At 37.7% G+C, this 16,003-nt stretch overlaps 1 protein-coding gene and 1 long non-coding RNA gene across 2 annotated transcripts in view; one reads left to right on the top strand and one right to left on the bottom strand.

The window, feature by feature from the left end:
* Positions 1–16,003, top strand: part of Pxn (Peroxidasin) — a 220,677-nt gene that overhangs the window by 198,285 nt on the left and 6,389 nt on the right. Inside the window, exons 19-30 of the mRNA XM_045749792.2 lie at positions 1,362–1,569; positions 2,758–2,950; positions 4,392–4,589; positions 5,037–5,153; positions 6,165–6,316; positions 8,246–8,420; positions 9,446–9,683; positions 9,882–9,999; positions 11,231–11,442; positions 12,489–12,696; positions 12,898–13,072; positions 15,733–15,867. Of these exons, the coding sequence (XP_045605748.1) occupies positions 1,362–1,569; positions 2,758–2,950; positions 4,392–4,589; positions 5,037–5,153; positions 6,165–6,316; positions 8,246–8,420; positions 9,446–9,683; positions 9,882–9,999; positions 11,231–11,442; positions 12,489–12,696; positions 12,898–13,072; positions 15,733–15,867 (2,129 nt within the window). The remainder of the gene's footprint in view (positions 1–1,361; positions 1,570–2,757; positions 2,951–4,391; positions 4,590–5,036; positions 5,154–6,164; positions 6,317–8,245; positions 8,421–9,445; positions 9,684–9,881; positions 10,000–11,230; positions 11,443–12,488; positions 12,697–12,897; positions 13,073–15,732; positions 15,868–16,003) is intronic.
* On the bottom strand, positions 9,831–14,719 carry LOC138350763 (uncharacterized). Its single transcript, XR_011222263.1, has 2 exons — positions 13,890–14,719; positions 9,831–13,369 (listed from the first exon to the last, which is right to left on the bottom strand). It is a non-coding gene; the product is annotated as an uncharacterized lncRNA (long non-coding RNA).

The raw sequence follows: 16,003 nt of genomic DNA, 5'->3' as shown, positions 1-16,003 counted from the left end.
GTAATATGGCAATCTTGTATACCCAAGTCTCATATCCTTCTTATTTTCTTATTGAGGGGGGCCAGATTCTGGTCTTGGTCTCCAGGAGGCACTCATAATTAGTCTAGTGCTGGAAGTTGAAAGACTCTAGGTAGATAGTTTGGGGAGATACAAGAGGGACCTACTGAAAGAATAGTTTTATTACATTCAATGCTAGCTCTTTGCCAATAACTACAAGGTGGGCTGGATTGGAGGTGGCTGCTTTGTTTCCTTTTTTAGTCATGACAGGCTGTACCAGAGTTGCTTATTCTTGCCCTTTGCCTGCAGGACAGGGTGGTGGATTTCTCTGGCGCTCAATTGTTGTGTTGGCAAATGGTGATCTGCTTTTCAGAAGTCTGTTTGGCTGTTGTGTCCTCTTTCTCGTCGTCGGTTTCCAGAGGTGGGTTTTCCTGGATGTTGGCACTGCCCTTGGGTATTCAGCTGGGTGTTTTGTGGTGTCCCTCACTGCAGTGCTGAGGGAGCCAACTGATCGAGGATTGTGGACCTCTGGTTGAGGTCCACAATCTGTTATGTAGTAACAGAGTCTAGTGTGAGGGTCTAGCCTTAGACTCTAGCCAGAGTCTAGCCTTTGCCGTAGGCTTCTTATTTTTGGCCGAGGTTCTTAGAGTGGGTTCTTCGCATTAGTCATTTCACAGTTCTCTCCCATTGTGGTGTGAGAGGGGACTGCTGTGCATCTTCTCCTATGCTTGGACTGAATGGTTCATCTTGGCATATCCCGGTTCCTTTGAGAATCAAGTACTTGCTAGGGTTCATGTTCAAATTGCTATTGGGACTTTTTTCTCTTGAGAGGGTCTTTATAGTGAGTTGGCTCCATGAACGAGTGATCTTGTTCAAAATTAGGACACAAAGTATGAAATGATTCCTTCCGATTGGCTCTTTGGTCTCCCACTTTGTAGTACCAGTTTTCAGTTCGTGCTGGGGTACCCAGGTCTTCAAGTGGAGTTTGCCTGTAACTGTTGGGGGGTGGTGTCATTATCTGGTGTGAGAGTAGTTAACTAACAGGTAGTTAGAAGAGGAATAATTAGTTTGATTGTTATAATTTATGATTCCAGTCATCTTTCAGAGTGCAGGTTGCAATAGTTTTGCTCTTTTTTATTATAGCAAATTGGTTTCCTTGGTGGTGGATTGAACATCTATCAATTTGGCAAGACCACTTGAAAAGTTTCTTGTCACCATAAGGCACAGTTGGCTAGGGTGTCTTCTTTTCTTAGAAAAGGTTTCTTGTGTGTGCAGTGTCCTAGCCTTCCTGGGTGAACCTTGTCATGGGGAGCAACCAGGGTCTGCATAGAGCATTTCATGTTAATCAAATATTGTTTTTACAGGTTGGTCAAAAACAAAGAGGTACCATGGTTTCTTCAAGCCAAGTGCAAGACTAATTTCATCACGAATTATTAGCACAGAGGAGGTATCACCAGATCACCATTGTACACACATGCTGATGCAGTGGGGACAGTTCCTTGATCACGATCTTGACCATGCTCTTCCTTCAATATCTTCAGAAAGTTTTCATGATGGAGTAAATTGTCAGACGTAAGGAAATTATAGTTATCAATCCTAGCTTTAAAAGTTATTGAATATATATTTCCTTTTTCAAATACCATAATAATGTATTAACTGCCCAAAAAGAATACTAGATTCAGTATTTAATAACAAAATTCATATTTCGGGGAAGCACTTTATTTAGGACCTTCCTCTTGCATTTATTATCAGGTATCTCCTGATGGAATACCTCGCATTTTCACAATTTTGGTTTAAAAAAAGTTGCATATCATCTTTAAACTTAAAAGACCTGTGTATTCCATTACAAAGTAGATTCGTATTATTATTATTATTATTATTATTATTAGGCCATGTAGCCCTCTAAAGAAATTAGCATACAGCATCTTTGATCCAACTCATGGATCAAGGCATAAGTAGCAACTTAAAAGCTCCACCACAAGAAACATTATAGCAATAGTATCTCAAAAGATGGTTGTAGTGTACTGGAATTTAACTTAACATTGTCATATCAACCATTGTACAGTATATGGATAATGGCTAATGCTTGGAGAGACTTGACGTTCAACCTTGAGGAATTTTTGGAAGAAGCCTTGACTCATAGCAGATGTTTCCTCAACCTGCCGTGGTGGCTGGTAACGATGATGTTGACAATTATAACGATGCCGACGATATAGAACGTTTTGAAATAAAAACAAATGAAAGAATTGACATAACATCTTGATTATTTAAACAATATAGAGTATTTAAAAAAGGATGCAGTGAAAGATGTGAGCTTGGTGCAGGTGTGGCTTCACTTTAACCTTAGTGGTACAAGACCAATGAGTGAAGAGGAAATAATAAACATGATTGTCAGGAGGAGGAAGAGCAGTAACATGACAGCTTGGGTAAAGTGAAAAATTAAAAGAAACAAGGAATTAGCTTAAGTACTGCTTTGAAATGATTTTAAGTTTCACTGAGAGAAGAACCGAATTCGATAAGTGTACTGTAATGGACATGTATAATTATTATGTGCAAGTCTTTTTCATCCATCATGAATGTTTTTTGCAGTCATTACCAAATTTGGGAGATATAATGCTGGAGGGCATAGGGAATTTTTCTTTGATCACCAAAAAGTGAACTTTGCCATATATAGTTATTAATGTTAATTTTGTACTACCATAAAGAAATTGTGATTGGTTACAATTATTCATTAGCAAAGCAAAATTTAACTCCTGACAGGTCATGTGATTATGCATCACCTTGCTTCCCAATTGAGATTCCTCCTGACGACCCTCGAATCCGACATCATCGTTGCATGGAGTTCACTCGTTCATCTGGTATCTGTGGTTCTGGAATGACATCAGTGTTTTTTAATACTGTACTACCAAGAGAACAAATTAATCAACTAACATCTTATATTGATGCATCACAGGTATGTTAAGAAATCAATTTTGTTAGTTTAAATGGACTGATTTTCTACCATTCTGTAAATAAGCAAATGAAATCCATTATTGTTTGTGCTGCCTGTCTGCAAATCACAGTACTGTTTCTCCTAAACCTTTATACAGCTGTTCTTCTTATTTTATTTTCTGGGTTGATCATTTTGGTAGCTTCCCTGAGCTTATGGCACCAACACACTAGGTACGTAAAGCTCCCATAACCTCTCTGTTCGATGGGGGACAGAGACTTTTTCAAATCTTCTTTTCTCCTCCATGGAGCAGTGGGTGCATGTGGAATTCAAAGATTGCCCACTGTTGAGGCATGAACAGCCAAGAACTAAAAAGTCACAAAATTCTCACAGATTTCTTCAGAGAATTGTTTGGCAACTCAAGAATTAGCAAACAAAACAGAGTAATTAGGTACTTAATTGCTTCTCATCACCGCCAGGTGGTACCTTGATTGATTTGAGGTCTGAGCGAGACATCTCTCTCTAGCCTTGTGCATTACTGGGTGTTTGGGTTTACCAACATCCTCCAGGTCATCTGTGGCTATCTTCAACCCATGCTCAGTGCTCCTACCATTTCTCATGTTGAACAATGCATCTTTATCCACTGTCAATTCTATATACTTATATATATATTTCGTCTCTTCCTTCTCCCCACGTAGTGAGGCTGAGTTCTCTGTCTTTTAGGTAAATGAATCCTATCAGTTCTGGGACCTGTCAGAAAAGGTATGAATCCATAACAATAAGTACAACCTGGAGAAATTTAGCTTTAGGAGATATATAGGGAAGTACTTGTTCGGAAATAGGGTTATGGACAAGTGGAGTCCACAACATTAGCTGGAGTGCCAGCTAACGTTAATGAGACCTAACAGTTTAACAGGTTTCAAGGATAGATTGGATAGCTACATGGGTAAAAAGGGGTGGATTTTAAAAGGATGTACTACTCAGTATGAGCCAATATGACAGCTGTGCTGCTCCCTAATTTATAGAATGTTCTCTAATTTTATATTGTGCCATGTTTTAAGTAGGGTCTCTATATAAATTGTTTATAATGTTCTAAAGACCTCTTTTTTTCTAGGTATCCTGTACCTGAAAGCTACTTGATTATATGCTGCACCCTTTCTAGGGTATTTACAGATAGCCACTGCATTCTATTATGTTTCTATTGCTCATCCTACACAATCCCCATTCATTTAGAGTTTTGGTTTGGTTTGGTGTTTTATTAGTATACAGTATATGCTCTCTTGTGACAAGCAGTATAACTAAAAGCTCTGCATATGAAAGTTGTATACAGTATTAAGCAGAGAATATACATGTTTTGTTACCTCTAACAATAGCTTTTGAATACATATACACATTGCCTTTGAACAGTTGAATAATTTTCACTTATTATCATAGGAAGTAGTTATGATTAATGTGTTTTTGACAGGTCTATGGGTCTAGTGCTGCAGACCTGCGACTCTTGCGCAATACAACACACTCTGGCCAGTTACGGCATGGTATTTTTACATCGTCGGGAAAGCCCCTAATGCCATTCAGTGAAGGTGCTCCTGTAGACTGTCGAAGAGATTTAAGTGAAAGTGGGATTGACTGCTTCTTGGCTGGAGATATTAGAGCTAATGAACAGGTGGGTTTGGAAATTTCAAGATGTTTTATGTGTAATATAAATTGAATTTGTGATATGCTGAAATGTGATTTTTTTTATTTTACATGCAATACTGTTTGTTTTGAAGGTCTTTCTTATTACAGTTTTGTGTGCTTCAGTGAATTATATGTGTGCCATATATATGTATATATGTGAGAAAGGCTGCATGAATGTGCAAGCCATAGATTACTAAGAACTGTATGTGACCCAACCAGGATTCGAAACCACGATGTCCAGGATCACCCCAAAATGTACACAGTACAGTACCTTGACAACTTGACAATCAATGGTGCAGTGTTCCTGGTACTGCGTACATTTGGCGGGTGATCCTGGATATCATGGTTTCAAATCCTGGTTGGATCGTATAGAGTTTTTAGTGATATGTATATATAGATATAACAGTGTATAAACAGCCTAGTGTCTTCCCAGTCTGGTCTGACAGCAATGCACATGGTGTGGTTTAGAGAGCACAACAGAATTGCCGAAGCCCTGAGACAAATCAACCCACACTGGGATGGTGATACTATCTTCTATGAAGCCAGGAAGGTTGGTGGTACTTTGTTAAAGGTTCTCCTATTCATTTAGTTGGTGTGTTTAATTTTCCTTCTTTGGATTTTATTTTGTTAAAACTCTAAACAAAATTATATACAGTACGATCATTATGTCTTTTTTTTCCTTAGACATCTATGATAAGAAAGGAATGTCCATTTAAGCTAGTTTTTCAAATGGATTTCATTAATTGAAATGTTTTAGCAAATAAATATAAGCAAAGTGAAACTTTCATTCTTGTCCGGGTTGTATTAAGATTCAGTCATATACCTGATGCCCCTGTTTACATAGCAGTAAATAGGTACGTGAGAGTTTGGCAACTGTTAGGCCTGGCATCTGAGGAGAGTTAACAATTGGCCTAAAGAGCTCTCAATAAGCCTCACAGCTTCCTGTCCCTTGAGTTTGGAGATACCCAAAGATGAACAATACATATACTGTACCCTGCTAGGATTGATATCAACCTTTAAGCCAAGTGTTTTATTTGTGACTTAGGAGGATATTCCTACATTGGGGGCCTTTATTTTTTTTGTTTATGTTCCACAATGGCATCTGTACAGATCATATTATATGTCCTTTGTATTTTCCTTAGTGTCAGCTTGCAATTTTTATCTCCATACTAATTATTTTCTGAGAGGTTTGGGTTTCTTATGCATTGGCTCCTTTTGAGTTGCTTTTGGTTGGTGACTGGGGCTTGGCCAGTAAAGTGACGCCTCTTAATGGGGACGTGCATAGTTAAACTGTGTCACCTGTTCACCCCCTGCCCTCATGGCGATAGCTGTAGACCCCTCGCCCTCCTGGTGACAGTTGTTTTGCATGAACACATTCTAAAAAGAACTCAAGTATTCCAGATACCCAAAAGGCCATCACACGGCTTTTCACTCCTGTCACTGGATAGCATAGCATTCATTCCCACCTTTTCTTACCTCCTGTGCTATAATTAGCATGGAAGGTAATTATATATAAATAATTATAAAAGGAAATAGTTCATGTATAGTATGTGATTTCCAGATTGTGGGAGCAGAGGTTCAGCACATCACATACACACACTGGCTGTCACATATCATAGGACCAAGTGGACTGGAGAAGCTGGGGGATTATGCAGGCTACAATCCTGACCTTGAGCCTACAATTAGTAATATCTTTGCTACTGCTGTGTTTAGGTAACATCTGATGACAATCATAACAGTATGTCTTTTTCAGTGTTAATGTTAATACAGTAATAAATTGGACCTCATGGCATTACTTTGTAGCATGTGTTAACCTACATATGAATGAGTCTAATAACTTTTGTTACTAATCAGGCAGATGGGCATTAATTGAGTCAACAATATATATCAAGGTACATTACAAGGTGGTAAGTAATTTTTAATTTATGGCCAAAATGCTCTGCATATTAGTGGCGCTTTATTTAAATTTCTTGCCAATGAATTCTCCACTGTATCATGTATCAAATGTATGTACTTTTATATAAGTAAAATATTATTATTATTATTACTTATGATATAGTCAGGACATTGTGAGCCAGATGTCGGAGGCTGTTGGCAGAGTCCTTTGTAGACTGCTGAGGTCAAGAGAAAAATTCTCTCCTAGCGGTGTTGTGAGTGTAAGTGTCTGCGTTGTCCATCATCTTTGGCAGGGTGGCTAGTCATCGACACATCCTCTTGATGGTTTTGTGATCTATCGCATTGTTTTCGATATTCGTGCTCCCATCTAGCCATGATCTTGCTTCTGCACTTGTTATCTGCCTTCCCATCTGGGTCTGCTCCTGCTAGGGGTAAACTCCTATTTTTCTATGTTCACATTTTGGGTCTTTTTTTCTCTTTGGATGGTTTGGCCATGGAGCAATAGTCTGTAGCTCAGAAAAAGGGCATTAAGGCAGTGAAATACATGGACTGATTACAGTGTTTAAAGTTATATTCTTTGGAGTGCAGGCAGGAGACATAGTACTGTAATTTACAATTGGAAAATATTAAGAGGGACTGGTTCCAAATCTGCACACTGAACTGGCATCATATGAGACTAGGAGGCTGGCAGGATGTGCAGAATAGTCCTTTGAAAAGCAGAGGTGCAATAGGAATGCAGATACTGTACTACCCTATCAACATCAAAGGCTTAAGACTGTTCAACACACACCTGCTATAGATATGGGACATAACTGACTGGCCTCTCATGGTGTTCCAAAGAGAAATTGATAAATGCCTCCACAGGATACATGACCAACCAGGCTGTGATTCATACATCAGGCTGTGAGCAGCTGTGTCCAAAAGTCTGGTTCACTAGAGCACCCACCAGGAGGCCTGGTACTAGACAGGGCCGTGGGGATGTTAATACTCGGAATCGCCCCAGAGGAAGGTAAAGTTTATGAGCCATTATCTCGCTTGCTCTCAATCCTGCCCTCTTTGTCGTAGATTCCCATGAATGTGCTTGGATGATGTGGGCTTCAAATGAATATGCTGGCTCCAATATTTTTGTTTTTATGACCCATGCACTCATCTTATGGCAGTGAGAGTAGTGGCTATTGTCAATAGTTAACAGTAAAAAAAATTCTTCATAATTTCAATGCATATGGTGCCGTGTGTATATTGATCGTTTCTTTTGTTAGATTCTTCCGTGTCTTCCTTCCCCAAATATATGACAAAACTACAGTACTTGTAAAGTTACTTGGTATGTTGGCGAATAGGCAATCTAGAACCTGGTATATAGACAGATTTAAGGATGTACCATAAGGGTCTGACTCGGGGAGTAACTAAGAGTCTGACTCAGAAAAGAGCATTTCATTATAACACCATTTTACTGAATCATCTTGCCAAATCTGACTAAACCTTGTCTTAAATGTTGTTGTATGACCCAAGTAAGGCATTGTTATCATCACCAAGAATGGTTGTTACATATCACTTGATACCTTGACATTTAAAAAAATGAATACTTAGTGAAGTAATATGACTCAAATTATATTAACTTTTAACACAAATTTAATGTAACTTGTATTGTAAACACTTAAATTAATAGCTGAGTATTGTACTTTTATATTTGTAATATTTTATAATTGTAAATTTTGCAATATAAAGCTTCATAATTGGCATTTGCAGATTTGGACATTCATTGATCAATCCAATTCTTCATCGACTCAATGCTACCTTCCAGCCAATCCCTGAAGGACATTTACCACTGCACAAGGCTTTCTTCAGCCCTTGGCGCATTGTACAAGAAGGCGGCATTGATCCACTCCTCAGGGGTCTTTTTGCAACTCCTGCTAAACTCAAGGTAATATAATAATTATTTGGAAGCTATTCCTTGCAACATCATCTTCTAGCTTTGATGCCTTCTGTTGATAATTACTTGTTATCTGTTCCATTTGGATGCTTCTTTAGGGAAGCTCACAGAATGTCTAAATGGACACATTTAGGATAGTTAAGATAAGGTTACAGTCTGCATCATAGTAGCTGAACTCTCTTAGAATATCCCTTTCAGATCATACTGATGCTAGGGAGGCACTAAAGAAGAACTCATTTTAGGCCAAAAAGTAATCCTATCAAGACTAAGCTTCTCCAAGGAACTTGGGTGATTGTCATGTCCTTCGATTAGTCCTGGACAAAATAAGTTTATGGAGCACCATTTGGCAAATGGAATTTAATGTGAATAAATGCCATGTTATTGAATGTGGAATAGGAGAAAATAAACCACACAACCTACAAATTATGTGAAAAAGCCTTAAAAAATTCTGATTCAAGACCAAGAGGTATAGATTTAAGCAAACTAAACAAAGCTGCTAAAGAAATATAAGAAAATTCACTTTCGCAAACAGAGTGGTAGACAGTTGGAACAAGTTAAGTGAGAAGGTGGTGGTGGACAAAACTGTCACTAGTTTCAAAGCGTTATATGACAGAGTATTGGGAAGACAGGACACCACGAGTGTAGCTCTCATCCTGTAACTACATTTGAGTAATTACTTATCTAGCATCAGTATGGCTAAGCAGAAACATTTCTAAAGATCCATGATGTGTTAGTCTGATATGTTGGTGCCTTCTTTTGATAATTACATACTAGTCTGATATGTCATCGTGCTGTGTCATCAACTTGTCCAATAAGATATTCAGTGAACTTGCCTTGCATAACATCTGAGTGGAATTAGGTCAGTAGTGATAAGAGTTTGGTATTAACATAATTTATCAAGCACAGCTTAGTGACTTTTCACTGCACCTGATTATTACATGGGAAAAAAATGTAATGCATTTGCTTTGAAAACGTACCCCCACATGTTTATTTAAGAACTGTACTTTCTTTTGTAGATGCCTGGCCAGTTTCTAAACACAGAGTTAACAGAAAAATTGTTCCGTGCTGCACATGAGGTGGCACTTGACCTTGCTTCCCTCAACATCCAGAGAGGACGAGATCATGCTCTGCCAGGCTATACAGAGTGGCGCAAAGCTTGCAACCTCTCAGTGCCAGAGAACTTTGATCAGCTAAGATCTCACATATCATCAATAAACATTCGAAACAAGCTTAAGCAGCTATATGGTCACCCAGGTAATAAACCCATAATGAGCCATCTGCTCCATAACATCTTGTCTTACTTGTTTACTAGTCATTTTCATTATAATCTTGTTTTTGTTATTTACTACATCATTAAACTTTTTAAGAGCTGTTCAAAATCTTTTAGGAAACTATTAATGCTTTTTATATAATTTTTTAATTTTTTAATAGTCTACATAATATTTTTTTAAGGTAATGTTGATGTGTGGGTTGGTGGTTTATTGGAAGACCCTGTTGAAGGTGCCAGAGTAGGGCCAACTTTCCAGTGTCTTCTTGTGGATCAGTTCAGACGGTTACGTGATGGTGACAGGTCAGTTTGAACTCTCGTTAAATCAAAAATAAATAATGTCCAAATGACATATGGATGTTGAAAATTTATAATTGAGTACAAAATATTGTAATATTGGACTTGGGTTCAAAGAATGGAAAAAAAAGAGTAAATGTAAAGGGCCACAGGTGATGCTCTATTATTTGGGTATGCAAGGCCAAATTTCATATAAAAGTTCCTTATGGTTTCCCTTAGATAAACTGTAGGCTAACTTAGTACACATAAGGATTGCCAGATTTGAAGACATGAGATGGTGAGAAAAGCACAGAATCTAAAGCAGCTGGATGGGTATACTGTACAGGTAACAACATCTACAAATAATTAATATCCCCAGACCTTGCAGTAAAACAACAAAATAAATGACAAAGAATTCAGAAACTTGAACTGTGCTACAGAAAGCTCCCCTTAAACAAATATCATTAACTATATGCTTAATTGCCATTTCAGTTTAAACATTAGTATAAACACAATTTTTAACTTAGTATTATAAATAAATCAGTGGCAGGTTTTCTTCTGATATTATAAGTAAATATTGTACCATAAACAAATCAGTAATACATGCACAAGGTACACAAAATATTCCAATCACAGTAGGGCTTTTCTGTAATCTTATTTGTTGACATCCAGGTTTTTTTTTAAGGTTATTGCTTACAAGTATATGATTTTAGGGAGCATGTTGGGGTTGTAAAAGATGAACATAGTGTCTTCATCACATAGTACAGGCCTGTATTAGGTTTTAAGAACTTTAGATAAATCACCGATATATTGGTATTGTTGAAGTCCTGGTAGTAGAGTTAAATTCATTCTCAACTCTCAATTGGGAATCCCAGGTTCAAATCCCGGGCAGGACAGAAACGGTTCGGTTTGTTTCCTATCACAAGTTGCTTTTGTTCACCTAGCAGTAAATAGGTCCCTGGGAGTTAGTCAACTGTTGTGGGGTTACATCCTGGGAAAAGTCAGATATTCGACCTTGGGAATCCACAATATAATCCTAATGTACTTAAACAGGCTGCCTATCTTCGAAAAAATTAGAAATTAATTATAAGAGAGGTCCTAGTACTACCTTGTGATACTCTTGTAAGGTTCTCCCACCATTCAAATAGAGTAAGGTAAGGAACTTCTGTATGAAATTTCAGCTAAAAATAAAGTGCAATCTTTAAACATAACTTTTTACATATAAATATAGGTGAAGTATTACTATCATAATATACAGATTCTGGTATGAAAATCCAACCACCTTCAAGAGTGAGCAGTTAGCACAAATTAAGCAGGCCACCCTGGGAAGAGTTTTATGTGACAATGGTGATAATATACAAGACATGACATCTGACGTGTTTGTGTTACCTCGTGAGCAGAGCCCGGCCTTTGTGGAGTGTTCCAAGCTTCCATATGTTGATTTACGCTTATGGACTGAGTGCTGTACAGGTATGGTGAATTAGTAGTTTTCCTAGAACAACTTTCCAAATGTATTGATAACCTCCATTTTCTCAGATACTTTAAGTATTTCAGCATACTAGATTTAAGGCAAAGGTAGCGACTGTAAAATTACTACACTTTTGATTATAGAAATAAAGAACTTTTTGGAGACAAGTCTAGGCATACAGTACATACACTTAACTTTGATCCTCACAAATATATGGAAGAATGCAGGCTTAGAGTTAAAATAAAAAGCCCTTTCCTGAGCAAGACATTCTCCATAAGGCAAGATCACTGAAAGTTTCATTGTAAAAGATTATGATAGAACATGGTGACATAGCTGGATCAAGGCCTGGTGTGGTACCTCGGTTTTGAGTACTCCAAGTAGGTAGTTTGGGGAGAAACGAAGGAAACCACCAGAAAGAAGGGTCTCATTACATTCAATGCTGGATTTCTTATTGTCGTTAAATGTTAAGTCATCAGGCATTATGACAAGATCCTTTGTGTTGTGTTTCTATGAGATCAAAGTGAATATTGTATCCTGTATTCAGTTTAAGTGTTTAATTTTTACAATGTCTAAATATTTGGACTTTATCACAACACACTGGCGGTCCAGTCTCTCCTTGCGTTCCTGACTGTAAACAGTCTGGACACCTGGGGCTGCTCAAGGGGCCACTCAGCTATGTGAAAATGTTTACATTCATTTTAAGTTTCCTAAGCTATTTGTTGGGCTATAACTATAAATTGGGGGTCAAGATGTTTGCAACCACTTCACCACCACCACCTCCGAATTATTACATACTCTATACACAATACTGTACATGTCATCAAATAATTACTTGTATCTTTTTCAAGAAAAGTTTTGCCTGAATCACAGTCTTTCTAAAAGTATATTTTGTACATCAGGAAATCGTTTGTATCATTCACATACACATGTAGTCAGATATCATATGCATTTTTTTGTTTTAGGATATATGAAAATTTTATGATAAGAGGAGTGTTCACCTCATTCATTACTTCATTAAATTTAGCTTAACAAATAGAAATCTCTGCAGATTGTCGGAATGCTGGCAACTTCAACAGCTTGACCCAACCACCAGGCATTCGTTTTCGTCGACAAGCTCAGTTTTCACATATTGAGGACCAAGAACATATTTTAATGGGAATAACTAGTGGAAAACAAGCTAACATTGACATAAATGAATCATCAATTTTCTATAATAGTAACTCTGAAAATATCAGCAATTCTAAACTGAAACAAAGGTTAGTTACTGTTTTATATTGGTCACAAAATGTAACCTGGTAATAGTGATCTACAAAATCAATTTTCTAAATCAAGATTTGGATTTTTTGTACAATATACTGTTGTGTGAATGGTTATAGTAATACAATTCAGCAAAAGGAAAAATTTATATTCTGTATTTCACTTCTGCTTGACTATTCCTTTTTCAAAACTTCTCACAGAACTAGCCATAGTCATCATCAAGAGAGTGTAAGAGGTTGGATACCAAGAAATAAAGAAGCCAGTGGTGAGCAAGACTTGGGAAGCTATGAGCAAGACATGACAGAACAGCGAATAGAAGGGCTTGAAGTTCTAGTAGAACAGCTCTCAAAAACAGTGTATGAACTTAATAAAAAGGTCTGTATTGTATATAAATGAAGTGCTGCATTCAAGCAGACTTTTATTTGTTAAAAAAATGTGGCCATGTAAAATTCAGGTTTTGAGTGTAAATGAAAGCTTCTTTAGGCAATGTCCTACATTTTACGTGCACATGACAACACGTTAACAAAGCCAATGCAATTTTCACTAACCAACACAACAGTAATCTTTTCAAACACCTCTTCCAGGACATTAATGAGAAAAGGAAGACATAATTTCTCTCCCCCAGCTTGGAATATCCTCCAGAAGGTTCATTTATCAGCACTCAAAAACTTCCTGCAAACAGAAACAGAACTGCTTTACCATTACATATTAAGATTTATCAAGATTTATATCTGGGCTGAATTGCTGAATTGACAGGCCACACAGCACCTCGGATGCATTTCCGATAGCTCATATATAATAAGAGAAAAGGGGTGGTTATCTTGAGATGATGATTTCGGGGCTTTTTAGTGTCCCCGCGGCCCGGTCCTCGACCAGGCCTCCACCCCCAGGAAGCAGCTCGTGACAGCTGACTAACTCCCAGGTACCTATTTACTGCTAGGTAACAGGGGCATTCCGGGTGAAAGAAACTTTGCCCATTTGTTTCTGCCTCGTGCGGGAATCGAACCCGCGCCACAGAATTACGAGTCCTGCGCGCTATCCACCAGGCTACGAGGCCCCCATACGGTGACGTCAAGGAAAATAAGACTCACGTCCCTAAAAAAAAAGACTAAAAAGAAAGAAAAAAAAGACCTTATGCAAGAATTTCCATGCCCAAGCGGTACATGAGAATGGAAAGAAAGAGAATACTTACCCCTACAGTTCAGTGGAAGGGGTCAGAGAAACATATCCGGGTTCACAGATCTCCACCTGTAGTGATGATCAGTGGGAAGATAAGACTATCGAGCACCTCACTATGATGGTGTAGACGGAATCTGAGGGAGCTCTTGTGCCATAATATCAGCAAGAGTTATTGTAGAGAAAAATGTCTTGAAAGTGGCATTCTCCCATGTGTTTTAGAACAAGGCACCACAGTACATGGGTTCTGGAAGGAGAGAGACTGACACAGTGTGGTGTGTCAAGATATCCACATAGGGACACTACAGAATTGCCAAATAGCTGAATGATAAAAAAAAAAATGGGATCCAACTGAAAGGCAAGAATGAGGGATAAGATCAGAGATGCATGAATGTATCAATGTTCAAACAAGAGTAAGTCTGAACACCAAAGAAAAGTATGAAGCTTTCCCATGTGGTTATCTGTCTGTAGCTTACAGATCCTCAAATGATGGCAACACTAGAAACTAAGTTAAAACACATGGAGTCCAAAATCACACTGTTAGTCTTCTCATACTGTATAATGTTTCAACCTTTTGTTTGGCTTTGCATGCTCCTTTTTGTTGGCATTTTTGTCTGGGTTCTTGTGTTTTTACCCTCTCACTCATTTCAAGTCACCTTCAGTGTTAGCTTTTCAGGTTCCAGTATTATCTAATTTGGTCTTTCATCAGGCAGTTTTTTTGAGTCTTCTGTGCCCTTCATCTTTGAAGTGGCTTTTGTTATTTTGGTCTAGTGATTGAAGTTTGTTGATTGCAGGTCCGTCCGTCCTTCCTTCCTTCCTTCCGTCCGTCCATCTGTTAAATACCCTTGCTTATTTTTTACTTTTTTTTGTAGCTTCTTTGTTCAGTGGCTATTGTTTATAACTTCAGTAGGCAACTCTAGCTTGTCACAAGGTAGCTTTTCATTCATCCTTTCATCATTCTTTCCTATTCCTTCACATGGTTTAAGCAGAGCAATAATTTTGGTTGACCTTTTCATTGATCAGTGTTTTGTCTTTCGTACATTGCCGTTCAAGAGGCATACCTGTATGTCGACAACCATTTTTGGACCTGTGGTTTCTGGCGCTTCTGTAGTTCTGATGGTTGGATACCATTCCTGGAATACCCTGCCCCCTATTTGGGTGATATAAGCCAATGAGGGGGTAATTCCAGAAAGAGCATTGAATATAATTTAAAAACTTATTTATGGGGCTCCTCAGTGGCTCCCTTTTTTCTGCTATTTCCTTGGCGTCTCCACAGGTGAGCGGTTAGTTCTGTCTCAAGTGTGAAGGTAGTGGCCAAGCAATGCTATTTGGTAGAGAGTTTACTGTTTAACGCAACAGTAAAATGTGTACTTGGATGAAAAAACGATTCTTCGCAGCAGGGGATCGTATTCCAGGGACCTGCCCGAAACGCTACGCGTACTAGTGGCTGTACAAGAATGTAACAACTCTTGTATATATCTAATAAAAAAAAAAAAAAAAAAAAAAAAAAAGAGGGGGTTTGGTATTTGTTTGGAAAGAATGAATATCACACATTTCTCAATGTGCATTTCAAGCTTTTTTAAACCTCTCCAGCCATTATGGCTCGGTGAAGTAAATTTAATAAATAAGATTTTAATCTCATTTTTCAGTTTGATTAAATTTCATATAATATTTAGAATTAAATTCAAATATAAATTTTAGATTAAATTTTAGTACATAATTGTTTTTATTCAGATAGTTAAAAAGTATGTATATGCTGCTCAATAGTAATAACTGTAGCAGGAACCATCTTAAATTCAGTATTTCTAGTTTTAGTTCTGTTGTATAATGAGAATTGCTAAAGCATCGTTATTTATCAGGTGAGCACTTTAGAGCACAAATGTGGTGGAAGTATTCGAAAGAGGAGGAGAAAATTATGTAAAGATGAAGATGGAAATGAACGAATTATTGGAGAGACGTGGCAGAAGGATCCTTGCACTTTGTGCAAATGTCAGGTATGTAGTGAAACTAGTATTGGTAATTTCATAAACAATACTTTTTTTGTGATCACAACTATTTAACCTCTAAAGTGGGCTATCATCAACGGTGCCTCTACCTGTGTGGGGACAAGAAATTAAAAAAATATATATA

This window comes from Procambarus clarkii, chromosome 47 (assembly GCF_040958095.1).
Source record: "Procambarus clarkii isolate CNS0578487 chromosome 47, FALCON_Pclarkii_2.0, whole genome shotgun sequence".
In the NCBI taxonomy this organism is placed as follows: Eukaryota; Metazoa; Arthropoda; class Malacostraca; order Decapoda; family Cambaridae; genus Procambarus; species Procambarus clarkii.
Note: the sequence above shows the minus strand (reverse complement) of the source record. Positions and strands in the feature narration are given on the sequence as shown.